This window comes from Coffea arabica, chromosome 10e (genome assembly GCF_036785885.1).
Source record: "Coffea arabica cultivar ET-39 chromosome 10e, Coffea Arabica ET-39 HiFi, whole genome shotgun sequence".
NCBI lineage: Eukaryota > Viridiplantae > Streptophyta > Magnoliopsida > Gentianales > Rubiaceae > Coffea > Coffea arabica.
The window spans coordinates 41,097,975-41,123,376 of NC_092328.1; the positions used below are offsets into that span (position 1 = coordinate 41,097,975).

Consider the following 25,402-nt stretch of genomic DNA (forward strand, 5'->3'; position numbering starts at 1 on the left):
GCTCATGAAATATGAGATTGGATACAATATGAAAAGTCGCTTGGTTATCACACCACAATTTTGCAGGCATTGAGGTTTTGAGACCTACCTCAATTAGAAGTTGATTTATCCACATGATTTCACATATCGATTGTGCCATAGCTCTATATTCTGACTCTGCACTCGATCGCAAGACAACATTCTGCTTCTTACTCTTCCATGAGACCAGGTTTCCTCCAACAAAGACAAAGTATCCAGTTATGGATCTTCAATCTGCCTTGGATCCTGCCCAATTAGCATTTGAAAAACACTCAATCTTAGTATGACCATGATTTTTATGCAGAATACCACGTCCAGGAGCTCTTTTTAAATAACACAAAATTTGTTCTACAGCTGCCCAATGATTAACGGTAGGATTAGACATGTATTGACTAGCAACACTAACTGAATACGCGATATGTAGATGAGTCACTGTGAGATAATTCAACTTTCCAACCAATCTTCTATACTTCCCAGGATCTTCTAACAATTCACCTTTTTTTGTGAGCTGCAAGTTAGGAATCATTGGGGTACTAGCTGGTTTAGCCCCCAATTTTTTTCGTTTCAAATAGTAAGTCAAGAACATATTTTCTTTGGGATGGGAATATCTCTTTCCTAGTCTTTGCTACCTCAGTATCCAAAAAATACTTTAACAGTCCCAAATCCTTTGTCTGAAATTGACTATGGAGACCAGGTTTCCTCCAACAAAGACAAAGTATCTAGTTATGGATCTTCAATCTGCCTTGGATCCTGCCCGATTAGCATTTGAAAAACACTCAATCTTAGTATGACCATGATTTTTATACAGAATACCATGTCCAGGAGCTCTTTTTAAATAACACAAAATTTGTTCTACAGCTGCCCAATGATTAACGGTAGGATTACACATGTATTGACTAGCAACACTAACTGAATACGCGATATCTAGATGAGTCACTGTGAGATAATTCAACTTTCCAACCAATCTTCTATACCTGCCAGGATCTTCTAACAATTCACCTTCTTTTGTGAGCTGCAAGTTAGGAATCATTGGGGTACTAGCTGGTTTAGCCCCCAATTTTTTTTGTTTCAAATAGTAAGTCAAGAACATATTTTCTTTGGGATGGGAATATCCCTTTCCTAGTCTTTGCTACCTCAGTATCCAAAAAATACTTTAACAGTCCCAAATCCTTTGTCTGAAATTGACTATGGAGAAAAGTTTTAAGAGATGAAATACCTACAACATCATTCCCAGTGATAATAATATCATCCACATATACTACTAACAAAATAATACTAGTTTCAGACTATTTGTAAAAAACAGAATGATCAGATTTGCTTTTCTGCATCCCAAATCTTTCAACTGCTAGACTAAATTTTTCAAACCAAGCGCGAGGACTTTGTTTCAATCCATACAAGGACTTTCGAAGATGACAAACCTTCTCAAACTCCCCCTGAGCAACAAACCCAGGTGGTTTCTCCATATAAACTTCCTCTTGGAGGTCTCCATAAGAAAGGTATTCTTGATATCTAGTTGATGCCAAGGCCAATTATGAGTGGCTGCCATAGAAATGAATAACCTGACAGATGTTAACTTAGCAATAGGAGAAAAAGTGTCAGAATAATCCTCTCCATAGATTTGGGCATAGCCTCTGGCAATAAGACGAGCTTTCAACCGAGCAACCGACCCATCAGGATTGAATTTAACTGTAAAAACCCACTTACTCCCAATAGCCTTCTTCCCTACAGGTAAATTAACTAAGTTCCAAGTATCATTACCATCTAAAACATTCATCTCCTTTATCATAGCATTGCGCCGCCCAGGATGGGATAAGGCTTCATGAACAGTTTTAGGAAGGGAGATAAAATCAATAGATGTAATAAAGGAATAAGAAGAGATGGGTAAATGATTATAAAATACACACGAAGACACAGGATAAGGGCATTGACGCTTACCTTTGCTAAGAGCAATAGGAAGATCATCACTTGAGACAGGATCTGATGACGAAGGACTGGTTCAGGGCATGCACCTGAAGGCTTTTGTTGTCGAGATGATACCTGAGTAATTGGAGGTTTAGCAGGGGAAGAACTTGAAGATGTGATAGTATAGATTAACAAATCATCATCCTCCTTCTGACATGAATGAAATGGAGTAAAAGATGTATTTTCAAGAAAAGTAACATCAACTGGCACAATGTACCTGCCAAGACTAGGACAATAACATCTATATCCTTTTTGGACACGGGAATATCAAGAAAAATACATTTCAATGATTTGGGGTCTAATTTAGTGACTTGAGGACGAGAGTCGCAGACAAAACATGTACAACCAAAGATTTTAGGTTCGATGGGAAACAAATGTCTATTTGAAAAAAGAGTATTATAAGGAGTCCCACTATTAAGAACAGATGAAGGTAGATGATTGATTAGAAAGCAAGCTATGGACACTGCATCAGCCCAAAAATGTTTAGGAACATGCATTTGAAATGATAAGGCTCTTGCAGTTTCGAGCAAATGTCTATTCTTTCGTTTTGCTACCCTGTTTTGGGATGGTGTATCCACACAAGAGGTTTGATGAATAATACCATTCTGCACCATATAAGATTGAAAAGGTGCGAATAAATATTCTTTGGCATTGTCACTTCGCAATATTTATACAGAACGCTTAAATTGAGTTTTAACCTTAGTACAAAAAGCACAAAAATGAGAAAACAACTCCAAATGATTTTCATTAAATATAACCAAGTCATACGAGAATGGTCATCGACAAGAGCAACAAAATACTTGAATCCAGTTTTAGAAGTGATTGGATTAGGTCCCCAGACATCTGAATAAACTAATGCAAAAAGAGCATCCGCTTGTTTATTGACCCTAGGGCTCAGATTAACACGATGATGTTTGGCAAACTGACAAGACTCATAATCTAATGAAGACAAACTCTGAAATTTTGGGCAAAGTGTCTTTAACAAAAGAAGAGAATGATGATCCAGTCAACAATGTGCTTCAAATGGAGTTACAATTTCAGAACAAGCTATGGACTTTGGTATCTGTGTGTCAAGGATGTAAAGACCTCCAGATTCATGCCCTTTACCAATAATTTGCTTCGTCGTAAAATCTTGAAACAAGCAATAGTCGGGAAAGAATTGTGTAGAACAATTAAGGGCACGAATAAGTTTACTCATAGAAATTAGATTAAAAGACAACTCAGGCAAACTTAAGACAGATGACAATGAGATTAATGGAGTAGGGTTAACTGAGCCTGATCCAAGAACACGAGATTTTGACCCATCAGCTAAGGTAACTATAGACGCAGATGTGTGTGGCTGAAAGGTAGAAAATAGACTAGAATTACCTGTCATATGATCTGTGGCACCAGAATCAATTACCCATTTGGAGAATGAGGACACAATGCATGTGTTTGGTTTACCTGACTCGGTGATGGGAGTTACAGGAGTAGATGAAGACTTTAATGATTCTTGGTACTGAGAAAATTTAGCAAATTCATTTGTAGAGATCGTAACAGACTTTTCATGAATAATCGCATCATTGGTAGAAGCAATATGTGCGGATTGAGTTCTCTGGTTCTTGTACTGCAATCTCTTGCAATCACGCTTTATATGACCTGATTTATGACAATAGTGACACACAACCACTTCTGCATTCTGTCCCCGCGTGTCAATTCCTTTATCACCACCTTTGTATTGCTGTTTTCCAAATTCATATTTGTTAGTTTGACTAACAAGAGCACTACTGGACTGAACAGATTGGGAATTCTCTGTGCGAAGTACCTTACTAAACACATCTTGCAAGGATGAGATCTCAGGACTCGAAAGAATCTGAAATTTAGCAGTTTCAAATTCAGGTGAAAGACTAGCCAAAAAACTCATAATCGCCATCTATTCCCATTGAGTTTGCTGAACTTTCACAGCAGAACTAAACGGTAATAACAAATTAAACTCCTCATAAGTTTTCTTAAAATCCATAAAATAAGTCATGATGGAATTATCTTATTTCTCTGCACGATAAAAGGCTTGACACACCTCATATATGCGAGAAATATTCCCTTTACCAGAATACAAAAATTTTAAATACTCCATTAACTCCTTAACAAATTCACAGTGATTAATTATGTCAATTACCTCACTGTCAATAGAATTCCGTATTTGCAGGAACAATCTAGCATCTTCCCTTATCCATGTCTATCTTGAACCATCTTTTGGAGGATCATCAGTCAGATGATTATCTTTATCAATACTTCACAGATAAAGACGAACTGTTTTACTCCAATCAAGATAGTTAGAATTATTGAGTTTGTGGTCCGTAAACTTAGACATCACAGGAACCACATCAGATGCAACGACGGATTTCGTTTCTGCCATGGATTCATAATTAACAGAAAAAAAGGACAGATTTGAACTCTTTAAAACAAGAGTGAAGAATAGAACACAGATGTGTGCTATACAGAACCAGATGAAGCGAATGATGACTAATGAATTTTCTGGCAGTGGACAGAGACCCTAACCTTGATGGTTGGGCTCTGATACCATGAAAACATAATTTTGGATAGAGTATATTTCACTAATTTATTGAGAGAAAATGTTACACATATATACACGAACTAACACCTCTATGTTAGGAAAGTTAACTGTCAATCAACTAGAGTCCTATAATTAAACTATCCCTATAATCAAGCTATTCCTATAATTAAGCTATCCCTATAATCAAACTATTCACAATAAATTCCTATATTAATTCTGTAACACAAATAAACTAACCATTATCTTATTCTCTTATATTGTATTCATAAGCCCTAGAAATAAGAGTTCATACTCACTTAAGGCAGACCGCCTTTTGTAAATAGCACGTTTAAATTTCAGTCTATCGCATTAATATTATGTATATGTATGCATGTCATTTTTTAGGCTTACCCCGGCATCTAAATGGGATACCTTTAGATCATGTTTCAATTATCATATTGCACATTGATTCGCTTTAATAAATCGTCATCATACATTAACCATAGAAGGAATGCCACTTAGGGAATCCCGTATTAGGAATAAACTATCATTTTGTCTCGGATATATAATCCAATGAGACTTGCACATTTTTATTTTTGTACCATCTAAAAGGGTAGTGTACAAAGTAAAATAAAATCCGATCCTATCCATGATGATGGCATTAAAGATGATGGAGTAGCTTTTGCATATTAGAATATGAGTTTCTAATATTCACTTTTTGGCCGTTTTATCAAAGTTGGTAAAATCCCTTGCGTAAGAACACTAAATTGAAGAAATTCACAAATGATTCCTTATTTTTGGGATAATAAATATATTGAGACCAAGTCTTGATTTTCGAAAGCTTATAGATTAATGCATTGCAATGAGAACTATGAAATTTAGGACTACAAATGAGTTGGCAATCCATTCGATTTTTTAATGAATCATCAATTCCATTCAATTCATTTGATCGTTTATTCTCTTTTAGGGTTTCGATCCATACTTCATTAAAGAAACTAGTCGAGGCATTACAATCTTTTCAAGAGTAAGCTCTTTTATACTAAATTGACTTTTGGCATCTCTTCTTGTGCCAACCAAAGCAATCAATCCATTCGGACTTTGTCCTCATTTTGTTAGCTCAAATGTTTCCTGCCGTTTCAATTAGCCAAATTTTTAAATTGCTTTTCAGTTGAACGCCAGTAAATTGATTGGATCCATTAGATATTGTATGGTGCCTGTCCTAGAGAATTGCATTTTTCATATTAGGCTAATCCTTAGTATAAAAGGGCTCCCCCATAGAACATGCATATAGAATTTGCAGTTTTGCTTATTAACGTTGGGTCTTTTTCTTTTTCTTTTTTTCCCCTTCTCCTGTATTCTTAAATGATATTTCAAAAAGGCAAAAATGTTTTTCCTATATCTGCCAATAATTTTGGTTTGATAAATTTTAAAAATTAGAAGTCTTACTTAATTCTTGGGTAGATGTTGCAATGCAAAACATGGATAATCCATTTGGAAGCGCCAGTTTAGAACATCTAAGAGATTGCGTGATATAGTTTGTCAAAAATAAAAAAAAAATCTTTTTTTCTGGTTTCTGACACATTTTGTCTTAAAAGAAAAAAAGAAAGAGCGTGTGTATATGTGAAAGGGAATTCCTTAAAAATTTTTATTTTCTCATTTGTATAGTCGAGCAAGAATCTTGTTTTAAACATTTCTAATAATAAAGTTTTCATTTAGACTATTCTTGTTTACAATTTTGTATATATTTATTTGCATTCAATTTTTTTAAACTTATACGGAGACTTTATGATAGATCTCAAGAAACAAGACTAAGTTTGGATTCCCAATTTTGTCATCTCTTGCATGAAATTCATATATTTAGCTTTCTAAAGTCTTCGCATGCACGAGATTTATGGCTCAGACAATTCAATGAGATTGCCCAAAAATTGAAATAAAAAAGGATCACTTAAACTTGTTAGTTTGTCTCAAGAGACTAAGTATGATGACTTTTCTATTTCATTTTTGCCATTCACATTTTGTCCAACTCTATCAAGTCTCAAAAATTAATCGCTCTGATTAACACACTTCAGAGTAGGACATTTTTACTTTGGAAAGGTTCATTGCGTCTAATCAAATTCAATCCACATCTAGTTGAAAGTAAAAATGTTCATTACTCTTATTTGTTTTGAGAATTTGGGATGATGCTTTAGGTTTTCGTTTCTCTATCCATACAGTTTTTATCATTTGGTCTCCTTTTTGAGCCGTCAAAAGTACAATTTTGTTTCAAATAAGAGTCTTGAAGATCATAACCCTACATTGAAAAAATTTTCAAATGTCAAAATGGAATGGATTTTCCCAATGAGTTATCCTTTACTTTGGCTGTCATGTGAAGTAAGACTAATTTTTTGGCCATCTTTTCTGCTATCCAAATACTGTTTATCCTTTACATCCTCATTTGAATTTAAATTGGTGGTTCGTTTCAAAAGTACTTACGATCGCACCCCACATTGGGAAAGGAGATTTGGAAACTTTCAATAATAGCAAAGATGCTAAATTTTTTAGAAAAGACATGAAATATTCAAAACAAAATATCCTTGACTTTTGCCATCCATACTTATCTCAAATTCACTCGTGATATCGATTCTCATCATAAAGGTATCAACTCATTGGTATTCGGGTACAAGAATCCGAAAATAGGATAACTCACCACTCGAGTTGGCCAATCCCAAGAGGAAATCAACCACATTTGAGATTCCTACTCGACATACATATCTAATCTTTTCCAAGTATCATGATAAATGTTTTATACCTATAACTTTCATGATTCACAGCTTACACTTAAAAAGAGCATTTAGTCCTTTACACTTATTCACGTAATCGGGACTATAACACCACTTGTCCCAAATTCACCCCGTGCAGAGACCATGCAAGGTGGCTCTAATACCACCTGTAACGACCCTACCTCCCTCTAGGACGTATCCAAGGGTTTGGCGGATCGCCTACCCAACTCTCACCAGGACTCACTACATTCACTACAATTAATTCTCAAAATAACCGTTCAAACCTCCATATAAGCACTAGAGTTCTACAATTCAACCAATAATTCAAGATTAATTACAAGCCAAAAGTGAAATGTAAGATACAACATCAAATATCCAAAATATATTCTATCTACCAAAAGTACAAGTATAAGAGGGTTATACACACTAGTGCACGCTTATTTACTCCAGACCACCATTCCTGTAAGAAAAATAAACTGAAGCAATAAGCTAAAACCCCAGTAAGGTTCCCAAACAAGCATTCAAGCAGTTAAATCACAGACATATTACCTTTAATAACAACCAATCAAGAAAAATATTTAGAGCATTCAAGTAACAATAGCACATTCAGTAGAAGGATACGTGCTCACTTGGAGCCATTCATTCATTCAATCATTCAGTCTCTTCCTTATACCTTCGACATTTGAAAACATTTGAAAATAAAAACTCCAATAGTGATCATTTCATTCATTGCATTTCATTCACTGGCAAGTACTCTACCTGATTTCGTAGTCATACTTGAGTACACCAAAACAGTGCCCCAGGGTTACCAACCTACCTGACCGAGTCCGCTTCTGCCTCGAATAGGCTAGTGACGAAGGGCAAGGGCCCAATTCAGCCAATGCGATAAAGTACACATGACTTGCATTCATGCACAAGTAACATTCAATCATTTAATCATTGAAAATTCACATTCACTTAGGTCGAGTACGACAAAGTACACACTTGCCCATTTAAAATTCATTTAACAATCATTGGAAAGTATTTAACACTCAAACACTTATTCACAAATATTCAACATAGTTACTTATTGCACAAACATGCAAGGAACAATCACCACTCTGTTAATATTAAAGAGTGGGGATTGATTTTGATTTTTAGGGTGTTAGAGTGGAATTGTTAATATTTATTAGTGATTGACTTGCAATATTTAGGGTGTCATAGAAGAATAATAGGAACTTGGGAGCGTTGTTGTGGAGGTGAATAAGGAAACACCACTCTGCAATTCTAAGCTCTCTGTTCACCAGATACACTCGGTGCATACCACTTTTATGCTATGCTTTTAAACTCGGATCGGACCGGCCGATTCGATCGGTTGAACCAAGAACCGGATAGGCGTTCGGTCCGAGTTGCTATAAAAAATCGGTTGGCAGGAAGCCGGTCAAAAACTGGGTTCATTCGGGGTTGAATCGGGAAAACCAGATTTGGAAACCCGGATCTTGACTTCCCAAGCTTTTGTATTTTTTATCCAAACCAAAAAAAAAAAAAAAATTTCTCTTCCCCAATTTGCAGACAAATCAATGATGTGGAAGTTGCTTCATCGACACTTAAATGAAAACTTGGAGAAGGAAAAAGATTTGCGGATCTAAAGATCTAAAACATCATCCATTTTTGCAATGAAACCTATTTCAGTCATTCACTGATCGCATCTACCACCACCAGACCTCCACTTTCCTATCCTACACTTGAATATCATAGACCAATAGGATTTCACCTTTCCTTTCACGAGCTCATTATGTTGCTCTCAGCATTCATTCTTTCATCCCATGAATCGTGACGCATAAAGAAATATCATAACCATCAAAGGGAGAAGTTTGATCTTAACGGTGGATGGGCAACGGTTACGCGTGAAACCACCATCCGAAATAAGGAAACATCAATGAAGCAAAAAAATAGAAGGGAAAGCAATGAATAAGACGTTTCCTTCACTTCTGTTTGATAGGAAAGCAACGATGGACACCTGGATTGGAAGATAATTTCTTTCTTTTCCTTTTGAAAAAAGAAGGACCAGAACACAAACAGCGAATTGGAGTTGGAAATTTTGTGACGGGGACATAAGAAACTGGAAAGTTTCACGGAGGAGAAGAAGGCTTGATAAGGAATCCCCTTTTAAGCTTAAAGTTTTTCTCATATTGTACTTTGATCCCTTAATGACTTGCACAATAATAACTACACACCTAAAGTTCCTTTTGCAGCCTCAATTTTTGTATGTTTACAATGATTATTAATTTTCATTCTAGATTCATCATCTTATAGAATTAGAGACTCGTTAATATGCATTTCAGATATACAAATGTTAAGTTAGCCAAACATACAAGTTGATTACTACAAATTTGACATCTCAATATATAGGACATATGTCAGAAAAATTGAAATGACTATAAGTACATGTTTATTCTATTTGTTTTATTTTATGTATAATTAATATATATTTATATTTTAATTATGACATCATTTGGTTTGACCCCGAACTAACCGATCAGACTCATTGACCCTTGACCTCTAACTTCTGCCGAGTTATTACCCAGTCTGAATTTCAAAACATAGCTTTTACCGGCACGTCAACCCATAGACGGTAGACATGGACTAAGAGCTTTTATTTTCTTTATTTTCTTTTCTGTTCCCTATTGATAGGTTACAATTTTATTATTTATTTTATTATTAATTTCCCCTATTACCTGACTTGATGTGGATCAATTGCTAGATTCTACTTACTTTTAGAAATTTGCATTTATTACAGGAAGTAGAACGAAAATACCGTAACAAGTGCCAATTTGGCAGTTATCAGGAAGGAGTTCAAGTAATAGGCGTCTAGGGACATTTTTGAAATATCAAGACGCGACCCTTTTTGGTAATTTGCGGGAGACAGCATTGGAAAAAAAGAACGAAAGGCTGAAGTCTTCCTGACCCTGGGGACGCCGCACAGTAGCTAGGCATTAGATAGAAGTAGGGAAATTAGAGTAGGAACTAGATATTAGATAGCAGAGAACAAGCATTACGGAGGCTGGGCCTTTGACTTTTTCGTTTTGTCCTTTAGTAGCTTTTTCTTCCTTCGTATGTCCAGACGAAGTGAAAACATTTAATCACTTCTTGTAGCTTTGCTTTTTCGTCAGTATTCCAATGAATTGAATTTACCCAATTGATGGCCGCGACTGTTGCTTCAATTTTGTGTGGGTTTTTTCGCATCCGGGATGAACTAAATCCCCTTTGTCTAGTCCAGGAACAACGGAGGTTTTGGTTCGCCTAGAAATTGTGAGATCGATTTAATTTAATTTTTTTCTTTTATTTATTAGTATTTGCCTATTCTTTAATTACAGTGCTTATGGGTTCCCAATTAATCGATTGTTTTGGATCCGAATAATTAGTTAATTTGGTAATCTATTGTCAATTAGGGTATTAAATCTGTACTTGTTTAATTGCCTTGAAATAGTGACAACTGGCATGATTAGATTGTGTCAGGAGAATACGCGGGCTAATTTAAAATAACCCTGGTAGTGCGTTATTTGGTTAGAATAGGGGTTCTCTAATACGTAAGGCAATTGGGAAATTAAATCTTACGGGCGTATCTAGAATTATTTCTCAATTAGAGTAGTGATTAACGGGCGTACCTTAATTACCGGTACAGTAAGGAGGGATTGACTGTCGTCGTTAGTTTGGCAGTTATAACTTATTTATTAATAAAATATTGAAATTGCTTGTGCATCGATGATCAATTAGATGAACTATTGCTGATGTTATTTTTTGGCTAGACCTTTAATTATTATTACTCTGATTTTAATGAATTGTCATTTAATTTTTAGTTGGCTATTTTATTTTTAGTTGAATTGCTTTAATTGTCATCCTTTATACAAAAAAAATCTCCCGTGTTACTTTGGATTTCAAAAAAATAAATATCCCCAATCCCTGAGAATACGACCCTACTTGCTCTGTTTACAAATTAATAATTATTTGTGAAAAAATCATCACATTCGGGTATATCGGATCAAGAAACTCTTCGGGAACAGGGTGAATCAAGTAACCCATTGCACACCTAGAGTCCCTGTTCCAGTATTTGGTATTGAGTTTTGGTTATTTTAATTGGCAATTAGGTTTAATTTTATTATTGCACAGGCATCGACAACCTGTCAATTTTTGGTGCCGTTGCTGGGGACTAGCATCAGTTATTTGTTTATTTTTAAGTTCATTTTTGTTCTAATTTTCTGGTGCTTTTCGAGTGTATGTCTCGTTCTTCTCGTACAGGTGAATTAATTTTCGACTCCGAGGTAGAGAAGACTGCACGTAGATTACGAAAAGAGACCAGACAACTCAGAGAAGAGCACTCCAGAACTGCATCTCAAAGACCTGAACTAGAAGTTGAATCAACAGATTCGTTTGGTGACACTTTGAATGACTCGAATTAAGAAGAAGTCACTATGACGAATGCACGAACGCTAAGGGAGTTGGTTGCTCCTGATTTAAATCAGTAGCCTTCATGCATTACTTTTCCAAGTTTGAATGATAACACTCCATTTGAATTAAAATTTGGTCTAATTCATCTCTTGCCATCTTTCCATGGTTTATCAGGTGAAGAGCCATATAAGAACTTGGAAGAGTTTGATGTCGTTTGCAACGGTATAAAGCCCCCAAGAATTACAGAAGAGCAGATAAAAATGAGGTTCTTCCCCTTCTCTTTGAAGGACTCCGCGAAAGACTGGCTGTACTACCTCCCGCTAGGTAGTATCACCACGTGGGACCAGGTGAAGAAAAAATTCTTAAACAAATACTTTCCGGCGTCTCGAGCTGCAAGCCTAAGGAAGGAGATATACGGTATCAAACAACACCTAAGCGAATCTCTCTATGAGTATTAGGAAAGATTCAAAAAGTTGTGCATCAAGTGCCCTCAGCACCAAATAAGTGAGCAATTGCTCATCTAATTTTTTTACGAGTGGCTACTTTTTAAAGACAGGAGTATATTTGATACTGCAAGTAGAGGGGCATTGGTAAATAAAACTCTTCGAGAAGCATGGGAGCTAATTGAAGGAATGGTTGAGAATTCGCAACAGTTTGGTACGAGAGAGGATGTCCTAACACGCAAGGTGAATGAGATAGAGATATCTTCTATCTAGCAGCAATTGACAGAGCTAACATCTTTTGTTAGGCAATTGGCTGTGGAAAATGCTTCACAAGCCAAAGTATGTGGGGTATGCGCTGCCTTGGGTCATTCTACGGAGATATGTCCGCTAGTTCAAGAAGAAAATGCAGAACACGTAAATATGGCTGATCACGCACTCGCGCCAAGAAAGCAATACGATCCATATTCAAGTACCTACAACCCTGGTTGGAGAGATCATCCCAACCTCAGCTATGGGGGGAACAAGCAGTCCAATTTTGTGCCAAATAGACAACTAGGGTACCAGCATCAGTATCAACCTCGACCACCACCTCCTCTACCGAGCTCTAGTTCATCTTTGGAGGGGATGATGAAACAACTGATCGCTACTACCGCGCAACATCAACAAAAGACGAACTCCAAACTACAGAACATAAGAAATCAAATGAGCCAGATGCAATCCATGCAAAGTCAAATGAATCAAATGTCTATAACGATCAATCGTTTAAAGTCCCAGGTCCACGGAAAATTACCATCTCAGCCTGAGTTGAATCTGAAAAATATAAACGCAATGACCTTGAGGAGTGGCAAGGAAGTCCAAGGACCCGAACTTGTAGTCCCTAAGGATAAGGATAAGGAAAAGATCGAGAACGAGTTTGAGAAGGAGAGTAGCAATGGTAAAAATCCAGTGGTACTTTCTGACCCGTTCGTTGAGGTCAAAACTCATTCTCCTCATTTTTCCTAGCAGGTTGGAGAAATCGAAAAAGTAGGATAAGGAGAAGGAGATCTTGAAGGTGTTTCGTAAGGTAGAGATCAATATTTCACTGTTAGATGTCATCAAACAAGTGCCGAAATATGCAAAATTTTTGAGGGACCTGTGCGTCAATCGAAGGAGATTGCGGGGACTCAGGTATGTTTACTATTCCCTGTAGAATAGATAACACCTTGATTGGAAAGGCCATGTTAGACCTAGGAGTCTCGATAAATGTCATGCCAAAATCTATCTATACTTCTCTGAACTTAGATCCATTAAAAGAAATTGGGATAATAATTCAATTAGTCGACCGAACTAATGCATACCCTGATGGTTAAGGATGTGTTAGTCAAAATTAATAATTTGGTATTCCCAACTGACTTTTATGTACTTAACATGGATGATGATTATTCCCCCGAACCCTCACCTTTGCTATTAGATAGACTCTTTTTGAGCACAACACAGACTAAAATTGATGTTAATAAGGGTATCTTGTCCATGAAATTTGATGAAAAAATTGTTCATTTTAATATCTTTGATACTATAAAATATCCCTCAAACTCTAATTTTAGTTCTGTTTTTTCTGTGAGTGCTATTGACCCTGCGGTTCAGGAAGTGTTTGAAACTGTTGGCAAAAATGAGTTGGAGGTTGCTTTAACCAAGCACCTCGAGTTGGAGACGATTCCTGAGTTAGAGTGGAGTGAAGATTTGAAATGCATAATAGGGGCATTACACTCATTGCCAACCATAACGAAAAGGTATGAAATCTCACATATTTTCATCTCTGAATCTCACCAAAGGGTATTACTATCTGTGGTGCAGGCACTTGTGTTGGAGTTGAAGCCCCTGTCGAAACACTTGAAATATGCATATTTGGGCGACAATACAACACTCCCGGTGATTATCTCAGCTGCACTCTCAGAAATCCAAGAGGAGAAACTAATCTGAATCCTTAGATAACATAAATAGGCGATAGGGTGGACTATCGCCGACATTAAAGAAATCAGCCCCTCTATCTATATGTATTGAATGAGGCTGGAAGAGAGTGTCAAACCTGTATGGCAAGTCCAAAGGAGGTTCAATCCTCTCATGATGGAAGTGGTGAAAAAAGAGATATTGAAGTTATTGGATGTGGGGATCATATTCGCGATATCAAACAGCCCATGGGTGAGCCCTGTTCAGGTAGTTCCAAAGAAGGCGGGAGTGACGGTAGAGACCAACCAAACGGGTGAATTTGTGCCAGTGCGCAAACCCACCGGGTGGAGGCAGTGTATTGACTACCGCAGATTAAACGTTGTCAGAAAAAATGACCATTTTTCTCTTCTATTTATTGACCAGATGATTGAGCATTTAGCTTATCGGGCTTTTTATTATTTTTTGGATGAATTTTCAGGGTATTTCCAGATAGCAATCGCACCAGAGGATCAAGAGAAGACGACTTTCACGTGCCCGTTCGGGACCTTCGTATATAGACGGATGCCATTCGGGTTGTGCAATGCTCCTGCAACATTCCAGAAATGCATGGTAAGCATCTTTTCAGAATATGTAGAGAAAATTATTGAAATTTTCATGGACGATTTCAGTGTGTATGGTAATAGTTTTGATACTTGTCTAGATAACCTTAAATTGATCTTGTTGAGGTGTATAGAGACCAATCTTATGCTTAACTGGAAAAAATATCATTTTATGGTTGAACATGAGATAGTCTTAGGTCATGTTGTGTCTTCTAAAGGTATTGAGATTGACAAGGCTAAAATAGACATTATATCTGTTTTACCTTACCCCGTGAGTGCGCGGGAGGTGCTCTCGTTTCTTGGACAAGCAGGTTTCTAACGAAGGTTCATCAAGAATTTTTCAAAAATTGGAACCCCGTTATTCCAGCTTTTACAAAAAAAAGTGGCCTTCAAGTTCGATGACAAATATGAGAAATCTTTCGACAAATTGAATGAGTTATTGACCTTGCCACCAATTATCCAACCCCATGACTGAAGTTTACCCTTTGAGATCATGTGCGACGCCAGTGACCATGCGGTGGGGGCTGTGTTGGGGCAAATAGTGGGAAAGGCAGCTCACATCATCTACTATACGTCCCGAGCCTTGAATGAGACTCAACCGAATTACTCCACTACTGAGAAGGAGCTTCTGCCAGTCATTTTTGCCTTATAGAAGTTTAGGTCATATTTGTTAGGTGTTAAAGTTATTGTATTTTCTGATCATACAGCGTTAAGGTACCTAATGATCAATAAAGATACAAAGCCGAGACTCATAAGGTGGATATTGCTTCTACAAGAATTTGACCTGGAAATAAGGGATAAAAGAGATTCAGAGAATCTAGTAGCCGACCATCTGAGTCGCATACTAATCGGAGAGGAGGACAAGCCACTGAATGATGCATTCCCTGAAGAATATTTATTCTCTTTAAATTCTCAATTGCCTTGGTATGCTGATCTAGTTAACTACTTGGTAACTAGTAATTTTCCTGTAGGTTGGCCAAAATCGAAGAAAGACAAATCGAAGAACGATGCCAAGTATTTCATTTGGGATGACCCGTACTTGTGAAAGAGATATGCTGACCAAGTAATGAGGTGATGCGTAAGTGAAGCTAAATTTCAATCAATTTTAACTTTCTGTCATACTTTAACCTGTGGAGGCCATTTTGGACCAAAACAAACTGCACATAAGGTATTGGAGAGTGGGTTTTACTGGCCTTCTTTGTTTAAAGATGCGTATTTGTTTTGTAAGTCCTGTGATCGATATCAACGGGTAGGTAATATAGCCCGTAGAGATTATATGCCCCAAGTTCCGTTGATTTTTGTAGCAATTTTTTATGTTTGGGATATAGATTTTATGAGGTCTTTTCCTACGTCATTTGGTTTTGTATATATTTTGTTGGCAGTCGATTATGTGTCTAAATGGGTGGAAGTTAAGGCCACCTAGACTAATGATTCGAAAGTGGTTGCAGATTTCATTAAATCTAATATTTTTGTACGTTTTGGGATGCCGAGAGCCATTATTAGTGACAGGGAGAAGCATTTCTGCAATAAGACCATAGTTCACTACAAGAAAATTGGTCATCAGTGACAACTTTTCTCTGTGACGAAACAAAGTTGTCACAAAAGGGGATCCTTTATTGACAACTTTCTAACTCGTCACAAACCTCTAATGGGAGCCAACTCATTTGTGACGACTTAAGAGCGCGGGAGTGTTTAGAACACACAATAGTGACGACATTAAGAACATCATCACTATTGCTTGGCCTATTTACGGACGACTTTTTGTTGGCGTCACTGATCACCAAAAAAAAAAAGTTATTAGTGACAACATTTTGTAGTGATGACAATAAGTCGTCACAAAAGGAGTTTCTTTAGTCGCGACACTTAAAGTTGTCACAATTGCATCAAAGCAACTAAATATTTAGTGACGACCCATTATTTTCGTCACAAACTACACTGCAAGAAATATGGTCATTAGTGACAACATTTTCTAGTGACGACAAAAAGTCATCACAAAACGTGGTTGTTTAGTGACGACAAGTATAGTTGTCATAATTGCTCAAAACAACTAAGTCTTCAGTGACGACCTTGAAAAACGTTGTCACTAAAATGATCTATATAGTGACAACTTGTAATATCGTCACTGTCACTCTACCGATTCGGATTTAGTGACAAGAATTAATCGTCACTGTTTAAAGTACTTATTTCTAAGTCACTTTCAATAATTCTACCGTGCCACCCTAACTTTTGCGATTTAGTCCCAAATGTTGTAAAAAATTCCATTCATTCCATTATGATACCTTAACTTTTACAATTTAGCCCCATATGTAGTACACCGATTTCTTTAATTCTATTATTACTCCCTAACTTTTGTAATTTAGCCCAATATGTAATTCACCAATTTCATTAATTCTACTATGGCACTCTAACTTTTGCAATTTAACCCCCATATGTAATACACCAATTTTATTATTTCTATTATGGCACCCTAGCTTTTACAATTTAGCCCCTATTTTTTATTAGGAAATTGCAAATGGTATCTTGATAAACTATGCATAAATATTTTATAATTTTCTCAAACTTAAGTAATAATTTGTTATAAACTCTAAAGATATATCTTTCATTACAATAGTTATAAGGCAGCCAGGTCTTTTTATCAATGGAATAAGAAATTTATGCCAGATTTATCCTTTGTACTACGTGCCAAGTAGTATTAGCAAAGGAATAACAAAGTACTACAAAGTAATTAACAAAATAGCCTTCAGGGAGTGTAGTTTATGGGCAAATGAGCATTATCTATTCAAAGTACTAACTTTTTATGGGCATTTTACTCTCAAACATATAATTTATGATAAATTTATAAATGTTTGTAAGTAAAATTTAAAAAGTGTTACACTGATTTCTTACAAAACGAAAATTGGCAGGTTATCTTTTCAACATAAATTAAATTTTTTTTTTTAAAAAAATGGCCCATAAAGTACCAACTCTTTGTGGGTTTCCTCCATTACATGAACAAATATTCTGCTCTTTATGGGCATTTCACTCTGAATCATTTAATTTATGTTAAATACATAAATGTTTGTAAGTAAAATTCAAAAAGTGTTGCACTAATATTTTTATGAAAGGGAAACTGGTAGGTTTTGTATTTAACATAAATTAAATATGTGAAAGAAAAAAAAAAGAAATTACCCATAAATCTATGTCTTGCAAATCTATACTAGTAAAATAGTTTCAAACAAAATTAAACATTAAAATAAACTGTAATTTATACACATTAAAATATCTGTAATTTATACACATTTTGCAACTACTACTTTGTGTTTTCTCTGTAATGAATTTTTTAACTATTGAGAACTTAAGTTTTGTCATGCAAATCTATACTAGTACAATAGTTTTAAACAAAATTAAACATTAAAATAAATGTTTGAAAAAGAACAAAAGTACATTTATCACTTGCAGTAATGTAACAAAATTTTCTCAACCATTATCAATATTTTCACAAAAGTATTAAAAACTAGCAATTTAATTAGTGACGACTTTTCTTGTCATTATAATCTTGAATAAATTAGTGATAACATTATGTCATCACTAAATTTTCTTTGATTTTGACTTAACAATAATGTCTTATTAATAGCATTTGATTATTTTTAATGAAAGTCTGTTATAACCATAGAATTTGACTTTCATTATTTTCAATTAATGATGTACTTTAGTGCTGCAATTATAAAAAATTGCAGGGCTAAAATATTTACAAATTATAAAAGTATATTTTCACTTATATGTAATTAACAAATTTTGCCACCTATATTGATGAAAATTTGTGTTTTTGTACTAAAAAATAAAGAATAATATTATAGCAATAAAATCTATGCTTCAAACCAAATTAAAAATAAAAAAAGCATGATGATTGGTCTCAAATGTTGGGAAAATGATTATTTTTATTGAAACTATGTTATAACCATATAATTTGAGTTTAATTATTTTCAATTACAAGATGTTCTTTAGTGCTGCAATTATAAGAAATTAGTATAAAATATTAGCAAATTATAAAAGTACATTTTCAATTATATGAAATTAACAATTTTTGCCACCTATGTTGATGAAAATTTTTATTTTTTGCTAAAAAATAAAGAATAATACTATAGCATTAAAATCTATGGTTCAAACCATATTACAAATCTAGAAAAAAACATGATTTTTGGTATCAAATGGAGGGAAAATGAGTGAAGTCAAAATTTTGATCAAATCATAGTGAAAGTGCCGCGCAACAAAAACAATATCCAAAGCAAAGTAAAGACCAAAGCAGCGGAACACATTCTGAAAACAAAAGCAACGGAACACTTGGTCTGACTTAAAGCAACGGAACACTTGAGACAAACTTTCACCGAGCTGAAGTAAACAAAAGCTTCCGCAAAACAGAGCACTAAGCACCAAAACAGAGCTTCCGCACGGCCTGATACTTTCACCCACACAACAAATCCGTTCTCTGGCTTCTCACTAGCATCACCATGGCTTTCCAGCATTAAAGTACAAGGTTTTCATTGGAAAGGTTCATTTTTCTCTCTCCTATACATTTTTCCCAATTTTTCCAAATCCCTAATATGTAAGATCCTTTTTGTTATCGCTACTGAGTCGCCTGGATTAAGCTGTGTAGCTACTTGTTTTAGCTTCAATATTTCGGGTTATCTGACCACAGGTTAGGGTAGTTTAGGATGGTCCGAGGAGCCAGTGCTCCTTATTTTCTGGAATGCATTAAAGAGGGAGGAGACAGAATTGTTGAAAATTGGAATGGAAGCCTATGTTAGGCATTCCGAGAGAAGGGATCGAGTTTTGTTTAAATAACTGGCCAATTAGGTGAGTAGTTCAAGGTTATTTCATTGACAGCGCAATTAATTTTTGTAGGCTTACCCAGTAAGCGAAGTTTTGAGCTTCCATGGTTTTGGTTTGCTGTCGTTGGAAATACTGATATATTAAATTTTTGTGGCCCTATTGCTAATTACGTAATACATGTCTTGGTTGAGAGTTAGGTGTAACCGTGACCAAAATCTTTTTCGTTTTCTTGGGTATATATCCCCTTATCCGATAAGGTTGCCATGAAAGGGGACAGAAATTGAGGGAATGGACGAAGGAATCATTTATGTCCACTGCCCAGTTCTTGTGAATTAGCAGCAACCAAGACTCTAGTCTCAGTGGGTCTATTTTGTCTAATATTTTCAGTTGCATTGCAATAAATTCTGGTATTGTTTTTTTAAAAAGAAAATTCTGGTTTTTGTATATAGGGATCGAAGGGTTAAATTAACACCCTATATCTGAAATCTGCACTTTTGATGGCTTAATAAGTAGCATAGTTATATTGATTATGTACAGCATTAATCCTCCGAAGTGGAGCATAAGCTATGGATTTAGTTGACAAATTGATAAAGTCAAATCGGTCATACTTTATTCAAGTATAATTCTCAGAAGTATGCATGTTAAACAGTGTATATATTTATTCTTTTCCCAAAAATACCAGTTAGGATGATCAAGAAAAAAAATGAACCAGCAATCTAATTTTTGTTCTTTTCTAAAAATCACTGAAGAAATAGATAAGCTAACAATCTAATTTTTCTACAATAAGTTTAACGTTTTGCTTTTGAATAAATGGTCCTCGTTTGATTACTCTAACATTTAAGTGGCACTAGACTATTAAACCACTCTATGGAGATATTAGATATACATATTCTACAATATTTTTAATCCAGGCTGTCCTACATATTATCACATCACTAAATGACTTTCTGATCTTAGCCGGTGACCACAATTTCATTTAGCTATGGTCTGTTTTTCAATTTACTTGACCGAGCTCAGGTAGGACATTAGGAACTGTGATGAGTCAATTTCAGGCTAATTGTAAAGCGCATAGCCATCAGTGGAAGCTTTAAGGACTTTCACTAACCTGGAATTGGATGTTCTCATATTTAGTTCAAAGTCACGTATTCCTTAAAAGATATGAGCAATTTGAAAACCTGTCTTTCTTGTTAGTAAACTGATTATGCTCAAAGTCCCCTTTTTCCTCAAGATACTCCAGATTCTAAGTTTGTTAAAAGGAGATGCTAAATTTATCTTTAATGGATGTTAAAGATGCTGGTGGAGAAGGTCTATGCCTTGTATTCAAGTCCTTACAGATGCATGCCTTTTTTCCTTTTTCCCCTTTCCCCCTCTTCTCTTTTTGCGAGACTTTTCTGCTGCCAATAGAGTGGTGCACAGAAGCTAGAAGTACCTGTTCAGTGGTATGCAGTTGTCATTGTGCATTGCCCTTGCTTCTATTTTTCATTTTTTTCCCTCCCCTGTAACGTTTTCTTTGACCTTGAAATCCCATGTATTCTGTGCATTACTGAACACTTACAATCTTCATGGTCAAAATTTGTATATGTTACGAGGTTTGATTGTACAAAAATAGAGCATATGAGTTTTGACTGCATGCTCTTTTTTTGCCGTGCAAAAAAGATTGATCTTATATGGCTCTGTAAGTATAATGGGAGTAGATTGGTCAGTATGTGAGGAACTAAAGCAGAGAATTAGATAAGGAAGAACTGGAACTAAATCATTTTGTAAGATTTTAAAAGGCTTGTATGGCAGATTACAGTTATCAATAAGTTGGAAGCTTCATACAGGGAGACTTAGTTATATTATATAAAAGCTCCTTGTTCTGTTTGATTATAGAATCTTTTGGTCCTATAGCTGTTTGCTGGTTTATTCCTCTATCAGTGGTTAATTGAATAGGTTACTGTGGGTTATAATATCTGAATACAATTCTTAAGATGTTGACAGTGTTATCTGTTTGCATTAATTCTTGGTTGTCTATTATAACAGGTTGAAATTGCTAAGGCCTATGAAAAAGGTGGAGCAGCATGCCTCAGTGTATTAACAGACTAGAAATACTTTCAAGTAAGGATTTAAACTCTTCAGTCATTTGGTGACTTTTTTCTTCAGGGTCATATAAGCCTGTCTCTGCAAGTCAATGTATTTGTTTTTAAGTTAATTCTTACTGCTAATTATCATCACTACTTTTTTGTTTCTGTGCTCCATAAAATAAGGGAGGCTTTGAGAATTTGGAGAAGATAAGGAATTCAGGAGTGAAGGTATTTTTTTTCTCATATTTCTGCTGAATATTAGCTCGAAGTATTATTTTTGAAAGTGATTGCTGAAACAATTTACATGTGTAGTGCCCTCTGTTATGCAAAGAGTTTGTTATAGACGCTTGGCAAATATACTATGCTCGCACAAAAGGCGCAGATGCAATCCTGTTAATTGCTGCTGTTTTACCAGATCTTGATATCAAATACATGACTAAGATCTGCAAATTGCTTGGTTTAACACCACTTGTGGAGGTATGGTTATTGTTTTCTTCTTTCTTTCCTTTTGCTGTCTTAACAATTAATAGAACTCAATTCCCTCCTCACTTTTAGTGTTAGATTTAGGACGTTTAAGTCAGGGTAATTTTCATTTTCTTGTTTGTGATTTGTACAAAAATCGGAATATCAACAAAAATCTGTAATGATATCTCAAGTTTGTTTTTCGTCTTCTTCATGAAGAAAAAATTTCTTTTTTAAACATATGTAGGTTAGCGGTCCTTCTGTTCTCATGAAGGCTGTCTAATAATTATCTTGGTACTTTACTTGAAGCAATTTTGGTTTTATTTTTTCCTGATTTTGGTTTTATTTTGTTTTTCTTGTCAAGTAAAACGTTTGAAGTATCAATGATTTTGACCTTTGTTTGTCATATCTCATTTTTTAGGTACATGATGAGAGGGAGATGGATCGTGTTCTTGGGATTGATGGGATTGAACTTATTGGAATAAACAACCGTAACCTCGGTATGTTTCTAAAGAAAATTCTATATCGATCATTTAAATCTTCTCCTTCTTGATTGTGCATTTAAAGTTTGATACCTTGATATTTTGATTCTAAAGCTGCTATCAAGTTTACATTCGATTGTAGCTGTATTTGGACAAAAATTAGTTCCTTGTATTCTTACTAACATCGATGAGAAGGCCTAAATATTTTCAAGTAGCTAATCATTTGCTGAAGTGTATATCATTTGCACTGTGATGCTATAAATAATAATACCAACAAATTAATTCTGTTATGACAATCCCCTACTACCCTTTTTTTTTTAACTTTCTAGGAATTAACTTCTTTGACATACTTCCACACGGCACCAATTGCTAGATGCCAAAATCTGGTGCTGGATACTCTTCCTAGTTATATCTCGTCTTGCTTAGTGCTGATATTCAATATGGTTGCATGATATAACCTTTTTCTCTTAGAATGGTAGTTCGTAAACAGTCAGTCAGGAAAAAATGAGTTAGGTAACAATGGGTAATGACGGGTTCTTATTGTATCAATGCAAGTTTAATTCCGATTTTACACCCGTTGGACTGCAAGTATACAGGTCGAAATTTTAGTACAAGATGTGTATCGGGTCGATCCCACGAGGAGCAATTTAAACAATTACTAAGCCCCTGTTCTCTCTATTATTTAGACTTACCATTAATTTTGAGCAGAGAAAATCTAATGCTGTAATCTACAAATCTGATGTACAAATCTAGTTTAACAAATGCTGAATGCAAATAGAGAAATTTCACTTAATGAAGATTCTAGGGATGTAGATTCCACTTATGGCATAAACTACACAAATAAATGGATTTACTTATTGCTATTATTCTTGCTTAACCAGAGATTTATTTCCAAGATTACCAAGTCTCATTTCCATGATGAAATGGCTTAGAGCAATATAGATTTCCCTATTTCCATGGTGAAATACTACTACAACTCTGTTTTAGTTCATGAAATACTAAGTAATCCACTTAAGTGTATTTCTATTTTCATGAACATACAACTCAAGCTCTACTCATGTGTTTCCATTGTTATTACCAATTCTCATTGAACAATAACAACTGTAAACAAGTTATTGGTGATCAAACAATAACAAGAAATCACAGCTACACAAGTAGACAAGTTAACTCAAGATATAACAAGTGTAAATCACATTCAATTAGTATTATTTAGCCATAAGTTTCATCTACTCCCTAGATGAAGGAGTTTAGCTACTCATGAATGATTTAACAATCAAATTCACAAGTTTATTAATACAAAACATCATAAAGTACAAGTATAAGAAAGATAAAAGAAAGCTTAGCCAATTGAAGGTGAAGCTCTCCAATTCCTGCTATGTTCTTGCACAATATGATTACAAGTGAAAACTCTCCAAAAAATGCTTCTCCAAGTACTCCTAACTAGAGAGAAAACTTGTTGCAAGAAGGAAAACTAGCTACGTATGGTTATCCTTGCTTCTCCCTTGTGTTTCTGCATAAAAGGTGGTAGAAATTCCATTCCTCTCACTTCATAATTTCCTCCACTTAGATTTTGTAAAAAGAAGTCAAAGATATGATGTTCCTTTTGTCCACACTCATTTGGTCTTCTCTTTTATTGCAGAAGCATGTGCCACCGATTTCTGTCCCTCAAAATAGCTGTAAAAGTTGTGAGAAAGGTAAAGAAAAACGGCTGTGCCACTTGCTGAGGAGAGAGACAGATCCGAGCCTCGGATCCGAGGAGTGATAATGGATCCGAGCTCGGATTATAGGATCCGAGGCCTTCCCATGATGGATCCGAGGTCGGATCGTCCTGACCTCGGATATACTCCGCCAGAAGTACAGACGAGGGGTCGGATCCCTCTTGTACACACGGATCCGAGCTCGGATCCGTGTTGAACATTTTTCCAGTTTTTCACTTCTTCCCTTTTTCTACATTTTTGCTCCCACTTTCTTGTGTACTTTGTCCTCTGGATGACCCTGACATTTCTTTCAACTTGTGCATGAATTTCATACATCAATTACCTTCACAATTTCACAAAATTACGCATTAATCACTCATTTATCAATTTCTTAACTCTTAAACAATATTTAAGCAATTATCACCAAAAGAGTTTAAATATGGCTTTAATCTTCTCAAAACATACCAAAAATTCATGCCAAATTCATACAAAATGTACGTTAAATATTCACTTATCAAATTCCCCCATACTTGAATCATTGCTTGTCCTCAAGCAATTTTACACAAAACTTACTTCAAATATTCAATAGAGAAAACAGTATGCGTACTCTTGTCAAATTTAATTCCTCAAAAACCTAGAAACCAATTATTATGCCATTTCTCAGATTACACTAAATACTCATAATATTCAATTAAATAAAAATAATTATGCCTAAATTTTGACAAATTCAAATCAATTCTCTCATTCTATCCTAATTCCACAAATAAGTAAATCACATAGTCAATTTTATGGCCTTCCTCATCCCAAAACTTAACAATTTAGAGGGATTTATTCACAATTCATTTTATTTAAATAGTGAAAACGTCTTTTTACGCGAAAATCAACACTTTTAGGTGAAAATTCCCGGTTACTCAACATTTCACTCATTTAAATTGCCAATCATACTCTTAATTCCAATACTTTTTTACGCGAATGTCGACATTTGTAAATGCCAACCCCCGGTTACTCAGTATGTGAATCATTGGAGTAGAAAATTACTAATAATATTTTTCTCTTTTTTTTTTTTTTTTTTTTTTTTTTTTTAACAATCAAATTCAATTTCTTTTTTTCTCTAAGTATAATTAAAGGAAGAATTTGGCCTTTCTTTGACTATATCAATCACTTACTTATAAAATTAAGTAAAAATGATAAATATCATTAATCTTGCAAAACTCTAAGCAT

The 25,402-nt window shown here is 35.2% G+C and overlaps 1 protein-coding gene and 1 long non-coding RNA gene across 2 annotated transcripts; one reads left to right on the top strand and one right to left on the bottom strand.

The window, feature by feature from the left end:
• Positions 1 to 751: 751 nt before the first annotated feature.
• On the bottom strand, positions 752 to 3,892 carry LOC140015236 (uncharacterized). Its single transcript, XM_072067151.1, has 6 exons — positions 3,014 to 3,892; positions 2,749 to 2,935; positions 1,954 to 1,995; positions 1,578 to 1,833; positions 1,437 to 1,527; positions 752 to 1,030 (listed from the first exon to the last, which is right to left on the bottom strand). The coding sequence occupies exons 1-6, from the start codon at positions 3,890 to 3,892 to the stop codon at positions 752 to 754; spliced, it is 1,734 nt and encodes a 577-aa protein (XP_071923252.1).
• Positions 3,893 to 19,022: 15,130 nt separating this feature from the next.
• LOC113692940 (uncharacterized) lies at positions 19,023 to 22,520 on the top strand. Its single transcript, XR_011822090.1, has 5 exons — positions 19,023 to 19,196; positions 21,500 to 21,574; positions 21,724 to 21,768; positions 21,853 to 22,017; positions 22,424 to 22,520. It is a non-coding gene; the product is annotated as an uncharacterized lncRNA (long non-coding RNA).
• The last annotated feature ends 2,882 nt before the right edge of the window (positions 22,521 to 25,402 follow it).